The sequence below is a fragment of the Cupressus sempervirens genome, chromosome 3, assembly GCF_028749045.1.
Source record: "Cupressus sempervirens isolate cs-2001-9-10 chromosome 3, ASM2874904v1, whole genome shotgun sequence".
Taxonomy (NCBI): domain Eukaryota; kingdom Viridiplantae; phylum Streptophyta; class Pinopsida; order Cupressales; family Cupressaceae; genus Cupressus; species Cupressus sempervirens.
Window position 1 is genome coordinate 534,379,935 of NC_143120.1, and position 16,558 is coordinate 534,396,492.

Below are 16,558 nucleotides of genomic sequence, written 5' to 3' on the forward strand. Positions count from 1 at the left end.
AGACCTCCCTACAAAAAAAGAACTGACATTCAAAAGATCCAAATGGTTCACATATTCTCTACAAAGCTCTACAACCTATAGAATGAGTCCCCTAACCGTCTCGTTGACCTCAAGAACTCATATGATAAATCAACCTTGTGCTCATCTCTTGTCACCTAGAAAGGGGACATTACAGTGATGTCTTTTTCGAAGGGTCTAAATTTCAGCCAAAATGAAAAATTAGCTTAAGTCTTGTAAAAAAACTATGTTTGCTTCACTTGGAAGCAACAATGGCATTAAGTGAATAAACCTTCGCCTAAGTGAACTAAGTGGACTTTAGTGATGATTCACCCATCTAAAGTTTAAGCCTAAACAACGTAAGGATCATAAATCCTGCTTGAAGTAAATAGAAAAGGAGTAACATCATTTAACTTTTGCCTTCGGTCAAGTAGACCAAAGTTCCACCTTGGTTGAAATGGATCAGCGCTGGCATCTTTGACCAACATTATGTTGGAAGGCAGTTAGCGGTTTAATGGCCAGAATTACAACACCTAGAAGAAGCGCATGATAACGATATTTGAATATCATTGTTTGATAAGATCGTTTTGGCTGCAGAGGCTCGTTCTACTCAAGTTTAGACAAATCTGATAAAAGGGATGAACGAAATTGAGAAGTTGTCATGATGCTCAAACTTTCAATTACAAATGATTAGCTCCCTCAAGTGCTTTCCACAAAAAACAATAAAAATAATCTCTATTAGAAGTATATACAATGTATGCTTTGTGTCTTCAATGTATATGCTTTGTATCTTCAACATGTATACTTCGTCTCTTCCTGCATCAATGTGTATGCTTTGTGTTTTCAATGTGTATACTTGTCTCTTCATGCATCTATGTATATACTTTGTGTATGCTTTGTATATAAAAATATACTTTTATTATAATATATTATTTTTAAATTAATGATGATAATAAAATCATACATTACAATAGTATTAATATATATAAAATAACCAATGATAATAAAATATTATTATAATATATACAAATAAATAATCTATTATCAATAAAAATGAGATCCAAAAATAAATAATAAAATTACAATGAATGAATAAATAAATAAAATTGACTACAAGAGATTGTAGAAAGTAAATACGTAAATAAATAATATAACATAAAATAATATAAGTTAACTAAATCTAATGAAAAGTCGAGAGATACGTAGTAAAGAAACGCAACTTCTTCAAAATAATATATAAAAGAAAGGAAAAATTCGTTTCAAAAAAAAAGGAAAAGGAGAAAAGATAGGGGTAAAAAAAGGAATAATGGAAGAGGAAAGTAATGTGAAGAAAATAAGGAAGCGATTTTCTCAAAAGGTATCAATGATATTGAAAGAATGTGACTCTTTGAAAGAGTCATAATTATAATAGTTGTCTTTTCAAAAATGTTGTAAATATAAAGTATTGTGACATTTTGAAAGGATTATGATTACTAAGGGTTGTGACTTTTCATGTGGGTTGTAATTATGAAGGGGTGTGATTTTTCGAATGGATTGTGATTATAAAGGAGAATATAAATACAATGAGATTTCTTCAAAAGGAGAAGGAAATAAATAATCTCATATGATTCTAAGATATATTATATCTATATGATATATATATATATATATATATTTGAATATTGATCTTAAATCAATAACTATTGTAGTTTTAATATCATTTGCAATAATGAGATTGTAATATCAACTATAATAGCAAAATCAAAAACATATATCCATGTTTCAATCCTACTACTATTTGGCCCTACTATTATTTGGCTATGAAGAGTATAGCATTACCAAGGAGGGGCTTGTATAAATCTAATCTAATGGATCTTATCCCAACAGAGGGTAGGGGTTAGCATTCCGTAAATCTTCGTGGAACGGACTTGGACCTCTAAACTTTGAGGAAGTCAATAGATGGTGTCTAGGCAACTTGGATAAAGTCTATATCCTTCGTTTGTAAATCCCAATAATAATAACATTTGATAATTAAAATGACTATTATGAACATTGTAATTGATTTAAAGGTATCAATCATGACTAACCACAAATGGGGACATTACACTTTTTATTGACCAAGTCTTTGATACATTCCCAGGAAAACAATACTTTTCTTCTTTGAATGGTTTCATTAGTCATAAAAAGACCAAAATTGCACCAATGACTAAGACAAAACCACTCACGTGTCCTTGGAGTACATATACTTAATTAAGTCCTTCCATTTGTATTGTGTAGTGCCCCTATAGTTCCAAAAGAGCTACGTTAGGCATTTTCTATTCCAATTTAAATTTGATACACTGTCCACATGCTTATTTTTCTCTTGTCCTGCATTATATGAGGATATTCCCAAATTACAATAAACCAGGAAATAAAGTTTATCAAAATTCAATAACGTAACATGGTTATAATATACCAAACTTATAACCTTACCTTCCTTAAAGGCAACTTTCAGGGGTGTTGAATATGAATGGTGCACATAGTGCATAACCATGGCACAAAATAACTTAAAAGTATAAAGGCTTCAAAAGGGACAGAAAATACGGAGGACCATAGAACATCTGAGGATAAACAAACCTCATATAAATGTTGATTTAATAAATAAGTAACAGAATTTTGCCTTATCCATTAGGAAAATAATTTGCACTAGTATATTTTATATTTGATAAGATTCAAACGTTAAACGAAGAAATAAATTAATAATCAATGCCATACCTATGAACAGAAAAGTACAAAACCTGTGGATCGGTCCAAAACATTTTTTGTGTTCCATTGCCATGATGAACATCCCAATCAACAATCAATACTTTGTGTATACCCAACTCTGGCTGCAATTGCAATTTCCAAATTTGAGGAGTGGATGAGAAATTCTAGACATGACCAAACATGTCAAAGGGGCAGAACTATAAATTAAAAAACCTAGATTTCACACAATGTTTGATTTGCAGAAACCCAACAAGTTGCAGGGTCTGCACAACATCTAATTAAGGGAAATAGATGCCAGGAGTTGGTAAATATGCAACTAATAAAAAATTGTTCAGATATATAAGTTCAATAATCACCCTACCCTCTCATGGACTAAATGTTGTGCTGCTATGGCTACATTATTGAATAAACAGAATCCCATGGGTTTGTCAACCTCTGCATGATGCCCTGGTGGCCTTACAATAGCAACACCAGCATCAAGTTCTCCTAATGCTACCTGCTCTGATATCTGTAGACAACATGTCATTTTTTAATTAGTTTGTCTCATACTCAACTCCTTGAATTTCACTTTATATTCAAAAATGAAAATAGCTGGAAAAAGATAACAAAATATTCTATAAAGAGAACTATGCACAACACAACCTCCACTAAGAGGTAAAAGGCTTAAGTTCTTGAGATATAGACTTCACAATAAAAGAGCATTTTTGTTTTAGTGTGCAACAACAAAAATTCAACAAAGATGAAAATATTACATAACCTCCTTCAGCACAAACTCCTCTAAAGTCGAGAAAACTTGAAATGCAGTAGAAAGATGAACTGTTCTAGTTTAGTCATTACAGCAGTGGACCTTGTTATAAAATGTCCGAGTGTCATAAGTTAACCTGTTGAGCATTGTACTGGTATATTTTTCCTTGTTCTGAATTGACAAGCTACAATAGTAAAGAAAAGAGTATAGATATGTCTTGATGGACTCTCAAAACAATGACTGATGACAAAGAGCTGATCTAGGAACACATTCAGCAAGTATACAAACTCTGTGGAAATAAACCTACAGAGCAATAAACTATTTAAATACAAACAAACATACTGCAAAATATGATGTTCTATAATTTATTGCAGAAATACTATGTTGCAAGGTTCAGCAGACAACTTGTCTCGACTACCCTATACTCATATGGACCTGGTTTGAGAGTGAACCTAACTGGGGTGGCAGATCCGGGCAAACCCAGGCAGACCCAAGGGCCGCCCAAAAGAAAAAGCAAACAGATTATTTTTTGACATTTTTATAAATAAAAATAGTGCCAAAATGTAATGTACCTAACCACTCGCTACCTGAATTTTCCACCACACACCACATACCTATGTACCGGAGGAAAAAGTGCCCAAGGGAAGTGTTGGTTCCCAAAACCACAGATTGGAAATCCAAGACCTTATCACTTCTCTGGTAGGATTCCACAACCAGTTCTAGCCAATGAATGAAAATCACCTTGATTCCCTTGCACTTCAGGCTTTGTACACCTCGGCAGGTAGACCTTCTCTTCAAACCTGATCACTTGGTTCAAAGTTTTTTTTAAAGCAAATTTAAGCTTGGGAGTGCTTCCGCTGGCAAAGTCCTTAACTCAATTAAAATAAAACAGAATGCTGAGTGTTTGAATTGAATGTTTTGTATAATGTTTGTGAATAATGAATTTGATGCTTGTAGAAAGGAAGATATAGATTTTCTGACTTCAATTATAATAAGACCAGTGCTTTGCTTATTATCCGAGTAATAGAGTCAACTTCGTGAAGATTTCAATGTACAACTTTATAATGTTCTACGCACTTATACTGCCAACCATTAAATAATCAAGATACGACAAATCAAATATATATGCAATCATAAATTGGTCTAGAATGTGCTTTAAGTCCTGAAGAGACAAACTAGACACAGATACGGAAACAGTTTGATATTTCACAATATTTGTGATGATCAAATTTAAGATGCTAAATGACCATGTCCAATTATCTGACATTTTAATTGTATACAGAATTCCAAAAAATAATTACAAAGGACGATTCATCTGCAGTTTAAATCTCCATGCCGTTTAAAAATAAACAAAACACATTTTATTTTATTATTAAAATAAAATAATTGAATTTATATTACAAAGTCATATTATAGCCCCTATTCCTCCATACAAGTAGATATTAAATACTCCTTGAGAATATGTTTTTTGAATATCTTATTTACAAAAAGCATACCCCTTATTTATATTTTAGATATAAGGGAGACGTGACCTTTCGAATGAAAAGTTATTTCTAAGTCATTTCTTGTTATTAATAAATGATGTATCTTAATACAATTTTATTTTAATGACCTCACTATCGCACCTTTTAATCTTTTACTATCATGAGCACCTTAAAATAGTTATCAGGCCACTAATATTTCATGAGTTCACCGCAAATAGGAACTTATTCCATTTGATATTTTCTCATTGCCTAATCCTTCAAATATAACTGAGGCGTCTGTAACCTACTGGTTTTTCATTTTCAATGTCGATGTCTGTGTGAGCAATGGCACCTAGGGACCTGTATGACGCCCATGTCGATCATTACCGGTGTTGCTTGTTGAAGAAAGAATGAATTGATATTCTCCACGGTCTTGTTGCTGACGTGGTAGAATTAAATTGCGTATAGTCAACCTTTTATTCCACACAATGGCCTTATCATTCTCTTCCAAGTTTTGTGATATCACTAGCAGTTCTAAATCTTCTACGATATACTCTTTAATCATTTCAATACCATGAGTTGAATGTTCGATTGATAGACAATCTGCTTTTGGAAACATATGTTTGACAAACAGTATTCATCTTCTCCGGGAATGAACATTCATATATTTTGACAGCATATGGTCTTCTCTGAACATTATTGTTCTCCCTGGACGATTTCTCTCATCTTTCTCTCCATATTGTTCAAGCAAATCAAACAAGTTGTCTTCAAAAATGTGCACATAATTTCTAAATGCCACTCTTGTTGCTTCGTATCTACTCTTTCATATTGAAGAGACAACTGGTGCCAGAAGTAATTTGGATCTGCACTTGCGAAATCTAAAATAAAATAGAAATTTGGAAGTGATGGGCACTGTAATATATTTTAACTTAACTCTTTACTACCTTGAATCTGGAAAGGCTATGGATCCTTAATATTATTCAACTCACAGCCTTTGATTCCAGTCACCTATAAATGCTGATTTGGATGCCTTGCTGTAAATTGGCTCTCTGTGTTAACCTTTGTCCCAATTTTGCATTCTGCGATATCCCAGTGAGATCCTTAATTGATTCATAGTCAGAAAATATCATTGCTTGATTTTGTTTTCACTGATTCAGCTTCCCGTTTTCAATTAGAAACTGTCAACTTTGAGGTTGCCTATATATGTCTTGGTCTGCTTGTAGATACTATCTAAAAGTGTAATGGAATTGTGTTCAGTTTGTTCAAGTATGGCTTGGGTTGGAATTGTATAAAACTTCATATGAAGAAGATGGCCTTTTTTAGAATTGGTTTTACATTAGACAAATGGTGTATGAAAGTATAACCCATGGATGTAAGAGGAAAGCATATTATAACTAATTAGATATAAAAATCCAAAAAGTGAAGTTGATAGTGATCTAGGTGAAAGAGGGTAACAAATGGAGGTTCTGATTTTGCCGAAAAATAGAGCTCCATCAGGAAGTACCCGAGGGAAATACCCTAGGGCAAATACCTCGGGGAAGCACCCGAGGGCGAATACTCAAGGGAAGTACCCAAGAGAAGTACCCGCGGGAAAGTACCCAACGGAAGCACCTAAAGGAAAAATCTGAGGAAAGTACCCGAGGGCAAATACCTGAAGAATGCGCCCGAGGGCAAATACCCAAAGAAAGCATCCAAGGGCAGATATAGGAAGTACCAAAAGGGAAATGCCAAAGGGGAGCACCCGAGGGAAAAATACCTTCGACGCCTGTAGCCCTCAATCAACTACACTTGGCACCCTTTAGCTCCAGATGGTAATGTTCCACACCGGTCGTAGATAATTGTTCCGTCATTAGATTATTGGAATATAGGAATGAATCATCGACACTTAGTATACATCAACAAAATTGAATAGCCAACAACTAAATATTTATATTATATTTCCACGAGGTAGAGATAGATCTGACCATGAAGTACAAAGTGAAATATCTAAAATGATGTCTCTAATGGCAAACTAGGGTGAGGAGTTACTCCCACGAAACAAGTACTAAATAGGGAAAATCTTGCACCTCTGAAATTCCATACAAACTACCTTTAGCTTTCAGCTTCCAGAAACACATGAAGAGTTAAATATATTCCATAATGATTGTAAAAACCCTGTCTGATCTCTGTTGCGATACTTAAGTGTAAACTCAATTCCCCTTTTGTTTATTCTATATTGTTTTCTAATTTCAATGATTTTGGAATTTGGATTCGGAATTACTTAGGAGAAAAAATTACATTGAACAGAATTCTCATCAAAATATGCAATGATTTATATTATTATTTGCACAAGCCAAGTTAGTACAATATTAGATGAACCTGGTTTTAGAAAACAACAGCAGATGTTTGAGGATGAGATCACGTCCAGAGCCAAATGACCAACCAGAATTTTATACTATGCCGCAGGCAGTGAGCAATGCTTAACAATGTCACCACGTGTGCTAAAGACCCTCCAATGGTGACAAGGGAAGTTTGGTTGTAGTTCCGACTCCCCTACAATAATTCCGCACCTGAATTGATCTCTGAAATAACTGTGCGCAGCCTCTGAAACCCTCACACAGCCAGTAGTAATGTTTGTCGGTTTATGATAATTGTCGTCCAACTCCTCCAAATAGTAAATCCAGATCAGAGACTATGCTGAAAGCAATTATTGTTGCTGGATGCTGCCTTAAAATGAAACTCAGCCCTTCTCTATTTCCAAAAAACTCATCTCCCAGCTTGCAAACTTCAGAATTAAAGGTAATTCAATTTCACTTCCCAATTTCAGTCAAGTTCCATTTAAACAATCTCCAAAACATGGCATGAACAGTAGGAGATATGCAATGCTATTCCACAATGCAATTCTCAAAAAATTTCTCAAAATCCCTCAACCGGATAATCAATAAGAAAAGATTATCCAATGTAATAATCAAGACTCTTCTCCTTAGCTATAGGAATACAGTAGCAGAGTGTTGGCCAATTGTATACTTCAGCACAATTGCTAAGAACTTCTCAGACGAGACCCTTATATTTCAGCAAGGGCTCACAATTTCAGAATTCAGGAAAAGGCCACAAAGGCACAAGGCAAATAAATAATCAAACATTCTTTTCCCAACAAATGGGCTTGTATTTATAACCTCCAAATTCCCTTATGTTGCCAAAATGTAACTTCACTCGAAAAGCTTCACCACACAACATTAATTAGAAGCTTCCTCTAAATTCTCTCACTTGACTTGGCTTAACTAATTAATAAATGGCACTTTCCAATGATAACTCCCAACTTAAGTGAAATTATAAAGTTAAATTATAACTTTATAATAAGCCATTTAATAATTAATAATAATTTGGCCACTAAAAATATAATAGCTCCAAAATACTCATCATTTAAATATGTCATCTAAAATAGGAGCCATACCTATTATTTCTCCATGTGACCAAATGCACTTTCCAAAAATAGAAAGGGTCCATCTCGATCAACACCAACTTACTACAAATAGTAAGTACACAAAACTAAGCCCAAACGAAATCTGATATGAGCCAAATGAAGGCCAACCTGTAGCTTACTGAAATGTGAATAAGTTAAGACCCTCCCAAGCGAAGCCTCTGCATAGAAGACCCTCTATCCACAATAATCACCCTACGAGGATCACAATAATAGGCTAATCCCTAAAACTCAAATATCGACAAAATTGAGGACATTACAGTGATTTACAATCCTTAGCCATCTCCTTATAAAGGCCTCCATGAAGTGACTAGAGATTTACAACAGGCCGACATCATTTTATTATTTTATTAATTTAGGTCCTCTTTTCATTTAATAATTAAATAAGTCCTCATGATATTTAAATATTTGGACCACTTAATTAACCTAAATTAAGACACTTAAGAAAATTGGGGACTACAAATTTTCACCACCCAAATTTTGTTTGCCCTAAAGCAATTTGACATCACATAGTTTGCCGACTAAAGAGCCCCAAGATCCCAAACCAAGCACAAACATTGGTAGCAATATCAATTGAAAGCTTGATGTTGCACCATTATTACAAGTACCACCTGCAAATCTCCAACAAGTTTCAACTACGTCACTCTGATATATACACTGCAATACCTGAAATCCGAATCACACTAAAGCCAATCATTAAACACATCAATGCTCAAATCTAAAGCTTTTGTGCTATAAATCTCTTTAAGAATCTCATAACTCGAGTAGATCTTGTTGTCTCCACGAAGAAGCCCCTTACAAAGAGAGATTGTAATCATGCAAGCCTCATGCTCCACCAAAGTATAAACTCCATAATCAACCAACTTTAGTTCCTCTTGCACAAGATCATCAATAGCATCTTCGTGAAGCTAATACACCACTGATAGAGCCTGATCATTTGAAGTGTCACTGATAGAACCTACATTTACATCAAGTTGATTTTCGGGTGCTAGTTTGACAAAATTTGTGCAATCTTCACCCTTTTAGAAATTTGGAGTGTTATATTTGAAGGGACAATTGTTGACTCGTTCTTGTCCAAATCCTCCTATGGTTGTAGCATAGCAATGACTTCATACCTAGGGCTCACAATGCTAAGTACTTCATTCTTTATTACCCAACTCAAACTAATGTTCCAAGTACTATTATCTTTGGAGGATGAGTACCTCAACATCATGTCTATGTAATCCTTGAGGGTTATGTTTGTCTATCATCTACCATCAATCCAATCCTTCTTGGTTTTTTTTAGCGACTCAACCCAATCCATTTTTGAAGTGTTCCACAAGCTGGCAGGAATTTGGCTCTACTAATATTATAACGTACCTTATGACATAGTACCTAAAAATTCCAACGCTCATCACATACCCAAGGGAAGCACTTGAGGGAAGCACTCGAGGGCAAATACACAAGGGAAGTAACCAAGGGAAGCACCCGAGGGAAAATACCCAAGGAAAGTACCCTTGAGAAACCCCAGGGAAGCACCTGAGGGCAAATACTAGAGGGAAGCACTCAAAGGCAAACACCCAAAGGAAGTACCCGAGGGGAAGTACCCAAGGGAAGCACTTGAGGGGAGTACCCAAGGGAAGCACCTGAGAAGAGTACCCAAGGGAAAAATACCTTTGGCCCTCAATCAACTGCACCTAGCACCGTTCAAATTTGGATGGTAATGTTTCACTCCAATCATAGATAAGTACTTTGTCATAAGTTTAATGAAATACAGGAATAAATCATTGACACAGAGTATACACCAACAACATTGAATAGCCAAGAACTATATATTTATATTATATTTCCACATGGTAGAGATAGATTCGACAATGAAGTACGAAGTGAAATATCTGAAGTGATCTCTCCAATAGCAAACAAGGGTGAGGAGTTACTCCCACTAAAACTACAAATACAAAATAGGGAGGATCTTGCAACTCCAAAATTGCATATCAACTACCTTCAACTTTCAAAAACACAAGAGTCAAATACATCCCATAGTGATTTACAATGCCCAACCATCTCCTTATAAAGGCCTCCAAGAAGTGTCTAGAGATTTACAATAGGCCAACATTGTTTTATTAATTTATTTATTTTGATTAAGTAATAGGTTTTTTACAAGGGTTTCTGAAACCCACCAATGAACAACAAAATACTACTTAAAGTCCAGTGCTAACATCAAAGCAACAAGAAACAACAGGCCATAACAGGCCACCAGACCTAAACAAAATTAAAACAGCCAAAAGCCAAGTGGCAAACAAAAAACTAAGAGCACCACTCAGGGCACCGTTTCTTTGACTAGCTCCGCATTCTTGGGCTCTAGCTCTCCCATGGTCTTTGTCGTGTCAATCTTCAAATGACTATCATTTGGAGACACCTCCTCTTTCCTCTTCCTCTTATCCGATCTCCTTTTGCTCAAGCTCTCAACCTACAAGAAGTCATGTTCATCTACAACCCTAATTTCCTCTTTGTCCTTTTCCTCCTTCCCCTTATTGCTTTCCTCCATCATCGAGAGCAGCTAAATGATATTGTCATTTAATCCTTTGATTATGTTGAGGCTCTGGTTAGCCGAGCTATGGAGAGAGTTGTCCATCCTTTCCACTATTTTTTCAATCTCAATAACCCTCGCATCCAGCTTGCTTATTCTAACATTCCCGTCCCCCCCTTCCATCCTTTCCTACCCCTGCATCTTGAACTTTATCTCTTCTATTTCATGGAAAATCCATTTAATGGACTAGAAATTGTCCACCATACTGTTGCGGGCGTTGTTTAGGAGGTTCATCCTCATTTCCCTTGCGTTATCACTTAGAATCACCAAAGCCAGGTCGATGAGTTACTCCAATTGAATTCTGCCATGCTTTCCCTCCACAACCTCTGGATGGATATGCTCTCTAACCAGACCCATTTTCGTTGTGCTTGTCTAAAAGTTCCTACAAGCAATTTTCATGCCCTTAGCGCCAAGAGTAATAGTAGTTTTTTCTGAACCATATTCATCTTTACTCTCTTCCTAAGCTTCGAGATCGGTCTCCGTACCCTTGCCATGTGCCTTCTCTGCTTCCTTATCTCCACCCCTCCTCCATTTTGGTCGGGCTGTCATCCTTCCTACTTTCCTAAGCCTTACTGGTGTGCCCACCTCTTTCACATTGCCCTCCTCATTCATTTCCATCCCCTCTTCCTCTTCATTGTAATCCTCCGCTGAGTTGACCTCCTGCTTTATCCTTCCCTCCACTCCTTTCCCAAACTTCTTCTTCTTCTTACCCATGTCCATAATTTTACCCACCTCCTCTTCGTCATCTAAATGCAACCCTGCACTATCCTCTGTATCAAAAGGAAGGTAAGAGCTTTTTGTATCCTCTGAGGACTACCTTATGGGCTACAGCTCTTCCATGGGTTTGAGCTTTAAAGTGCTCATATATAAGTAATAATAGACCCTCATGGAAGGTAGGGTTAGCATATGCTTTCTTCTTAAAATCCATGATACTCTTATTTGCAGAGAAGAAAAGGTAGAAGGGGATGGAGATTTTTTTTCCATACCTGAAGTGGTTTAGGATAACGAAATGGTGGGTACAGATCCTAACATACCTAGTGTCAAGCATAATATAAGAAATAATCATCCTTAGGACAAACCTACAAAGTTTCTTTAGTGATGCAAGTTCATAGTAGGCACCAGTCTTCACTAATTCCTTCATCTCCTTGGCATCCTTAGCAAAGTCTTTCACAACATTCAAGGATATTTTCTTATCCCTATAGAATTTTATGCCCTGATTAGGAGAATCTATGACCTCCGCTATGACCCCTTCATTGACCTGGAAATCAATACCATTTATCTTCACCTTCCCATCTTTCCATGACTTAAGCATAAGGTTAGTTATCTTGGGATACCAACCATGAAGTTTTTCAATGAAGGTCGTGATGCCACCTTCCCTCAGCTTCTCCCACACCTTCGATTTCCTCTTCCACTTCTCCGCTTCACCCTTTGGCTCTCTACAATGCCTTTCCCCCACCATTTTGTTGCAGAAAATAGAACAGCAACTCTGTGTTCTCAAAGTGCAAAAAGCCAAACACTGGTTTTTCTCACAAAAACTACACTTGCCACTATCCTCAATAAAGCAATTGTAATAACAATTACCGATCGCCCAGAAAACGTGCCACAAAACCCCCCAATTATGATAACTTTGTTTCGGCCCGTACCAAGCTTTCATTACTTTAAAAGTATGATTAACAACATTAACTTCCATTATTACACTTTATGTTTCCCGTCCTCCCCTGGATTCTCTCAATCTCAATTAAACTTTTAGCGATCGCTAGAATCCCCTCACCACTTGGCATCTGTGTGACGTGTCCCTACTAACCGCCTCATTGGTCATCCAGTCAACAACCGCATTAGCCTCACGGTAAACATGTGACACATGGACACTCTCGAAGGTAAGTAATATTTGTTTCATTTCCCCCATCATATTCTTTATACTCCAGGACAGAGGGTGTTCACCCCTTACGCATTTAATGATATTATTTGAACCCCCCCTCAAGCCATAGGCTTTTAACCCCAATCTCTTTTGCCAGCTTGGTTGTTTGGAGGGTTGCACAAGCCTCTGCATAGTGATTAGTTTGGTGTCCAAGGGGGAAAGTAACCGCCGCTATACCATACCCATGACAATTTCTGATCACCCCTCCACTACCCGCAGCTCCCGGGTTAGCTTTGGCCGTACCATCAAAGTTGGCTTTGTGCCACCCCTCCGGGGGTGAAGACCAATGACATTCCTTTCTTCTTTTTGAGTATCATTACTGTTTCCAATTTCAACTACAAATGGGTTAGATCCTTTATTAAACCTATAATTTTCCAAAAGGACATTTTGAATTTTACCAGACACAATATTAGCAGGAAGGTTGGCATCCTGAAGATACAGTTATTGCGTTCCTTCCAAATACCCCATCCAAAACGATGCAGAGCCCATTTACTTATTGCTTGTTTTATTAATTTATTATTTTATTAATTTGGGTCCCATTTTATTTAATAATTAAATAAGTCCAAACGATATTTAAATTTTTGGATCACTTAATTAATTAACCTAATTAAGACGTGAAAATTGAGAAATTAGAAATTTGTAATGTCTACAATTTTCATTAAGTGTTTTAATTAAATTTATTTATTTATTTATTTATTTATTTACTAAATTATTAAATAAAAGGGACCTAAGTAATAAATTAATAAAATATTGCCAATCTGTCATATTGTAACATTCTAGACACTTGGAGGCCTTTATAAGGAGATGGTTGGGCATTGTAAATCATCATTGACTCTTTTATATTTCTAAGAGCTGAATGTTGAAGGTAGTTTGTGCAAAGTTTCAGAGGTGGAAGATCCTCCCTAGTCTACATTAGCAATTTTAGTGATTCACAACCACCCTAGTCTATCGTTGGAATTGTCATTATGATATTTCGTATTGTATGTCAAATTTATATATTCGACAACTTTGTCTGAAATTATTGTAGTCTAAAGTAGTATCACTATTAAGTTCAATTTCCTCTTGCCTATGTGAATCTCTATCTTTGTGCATTTATATTTTACGCAAATTTGTGCCTTGGTGGAGTACCTCTAGCATTAATATTCATCGTTTTCTAGCAATACTATTGTCTCTGAAACAGTGTCGAAACATACCAAGCTTATTACTATCAACACTATAGTTGCACAGACAATCTATCAAACAAAGGACATATTTTCGTTCAAAGAACACAAAAGCCTAACACCAATTTTCATATAATGAGTAAGGTCAGCACATCCAACAAGTTGTCATACAGACATTAACAATATGGTTGTGGAATGGTCGTACAAATGCACTGATCTGATCGTGTGGAGATATTGTTCAAGAGTGGGAGAGTGAAGATTGTACAATCGTACGGTGGTGAGAGGTTGCATTGCACCTTAAAGCCGAGACCCCCTTCTAGTTGAAATTGCCTTCAAGGCGAAATTACCTTCAAGCCGAAATCCCCTTCGAGTCGTGATCCCCTTCAAGTTAAGATCCCCTTTGGGTTGAGATTGCCTTCAAGCCGAGATCCACTTCGACTAGAGATCCCCTTAGGACTGAGATCTCGTTCAAGACATCACAGTGGTATCAGAGTTGCTGATCTTGCTAGCCTGTCAGAAAATAAAATTGAATCCTAGCACCAAGTGATTGAGTGGGAGAGGCATTGAGGGAGCTAAGAAGAAGTGAGCAAAGACTCTATCAAACTTTCAACACAAGGCCATCAATGCTGAACTTCCATCACAAGATTGAGCAACAGGAAATATAAACACCCACTTTGGTTGAACCATTGAAGCAAATCAAGAAGGATTGGGTTATTGGTGGATGGTAGAGGGATATCTCTCAAAGTCTAATATAGAATTACAAATGAAATATTCGTCCTCTAAGCGGTGTATGCTCTACAACAATAATTTGAAGTGGCAGATTGACAAATGGCTACACTACACTTTAGATCCTAAAGAGCAAGATGACATGCTCCTAGATCCATTTCAGCAAGAGGATATGGACAAGCAAGAAGCAATTATTGTCCCTTCAAGAGGAAAGCACATAACCTCAAGATAGCCACAAGGGTGAAGAGGAGATTTGCACAAATATCATGAAACTAACACTTGGCAATCAACTTGATGGAAATGTGAGTTCTATCACAACCCTCTATATAAGCAAGCTCTATCATTGGTTGTTTAGCTTCCTAGTGATGCGGACTCTACCAATGGTCGTTTGTAGGGACAATTGTTGCAATTGTTTGATTTTGGCGTCTACCCCGGTTGGGCATGAGGCGTGCTTGATTGCAATCTCTTCATGTGAAGGGCTCCCTCATGGAAACAACAAGAGCTACTTGAACTATGTTGATGATGGGCATGACCGCATGAAGGCTTTGGACTTGAGCATTGATGTGTTCTATATTTGGCTTCTATAGGACACTAGTGATTCGAAGCATGGCAACATTGATATCAGAGTAGCACAGTGTAAGCTTGATGACGATATACTCACCTCAACAACATCAAATTATGTGCATGTGATCATGATGCAGTATGAAGCTTTCAATGAATATGGCTACCATCATTTGCGCATGGTTTGGGATCCTGGAGCTTTGAGTGGAAAAAACAGTTTGATGGCATGCTTGAGGGCAAGCCATATTTAGGCAGTGCGAACTTGTAACATCTCCAATTTTCATAAAGTATTCTAATTAAATTTATTTATTTATTAATTAAAGGGGACTTAAATAATAAATTAATAAAATATTGTTGACCCGTGACATATTGTAACTTTCTAGATGCGTGAAATCCTTAATAAGGAGATGGTTGGGCACTGTAAATCATCATGGAATGTATCTGACTCTTTTGTATTTCTGGAAGCTGAATGTTGTAGGTAGTTTATGCACAGTTTTGGAGATGGAAGATCCTCCCTAGTCTACATTAGCAGTTTCGGTGGTTCACAACCACCCTAGTCTGTTGTTGGAAAAATCATTTTGATTTTTCACATTATTCGGCATCTTGGTCTAAAATTATTGTAATCTTAAGTGCTAGCATTATCAAATCCAGTTTCCTCTTGCCTATGCGAGTCTCTATCTTTGTGCATTTATATGTTATGTGCATTTGTACCTTGGTGGAGTACCTCTAGCATTAATATTCATCATTATCTAGCAACAGTACCATTTCTGAAATTGTGTCAAAACATACTAAGCTCATAACTACCGCACCATAGCTATACAAACAATTTGCCGGATGGAGGACATATTGTCATACGAAGACATAAAAGCCTATCATTGGTTTCCATGCAATGTGTACGGTTGGCACATCTAGCAAGTTGTTGTACAGACATTAACAATACATCTATGGAATGGCCATGCGGATGCACTAGTTTGGCCTCATGAAGATATTGCTCAAGAGTGGGAGAGTACTAACTGTACGACTGTACAGTAGTGAGAGGTTGAGTTGTGTCTTCAAGCAAAGATCCCCTTTGGACCACGATTGCCTCAGAGTCGATATTGCCTTTGGGCTTAGATCTCCTTTGGGTCGAGATCCCCCTCAGGTTGTGATCTCTGTTGGGCCAAGATCCCCTTCGTGTCGAGATCTCCTTCAGGCCAAGATTCCCTTCGGGTCAAGATACCCCTTCTAGTGATCTC

General features: G+C 36.6%; 1 protein-coding gene across 2 annotated transcripts in view; it reads right to left on the bottom strand.

Annotated features, from left to right (window-relative positions):
• LOC149567521 (histone deacetylase 5-like) overlaps positions 1–16,558 on the bottom strand; it is a 107,323-nt gene that overhangs the window by 79,862 nt on the left and 10,903 nt on the right. For both annotated transcript variants that reach the window (XM_089820740.1, XM_089820741.1), the window contains exons 3-4: positions 3,083–3,229; positions 2,731–2,843 (exon numbers count right to left, since the gene is read on the bottom strand). In XM_089820740.1, coding sequence (XP_089676866.1) covers positions 2,731–2,843; positions 3,083–3,229 — 260 coding nt within the window. The remainder of the gene's footprint in view (positions 1–2,730; positions 2,844–3,082; positions 3,230–16,558) is intronic.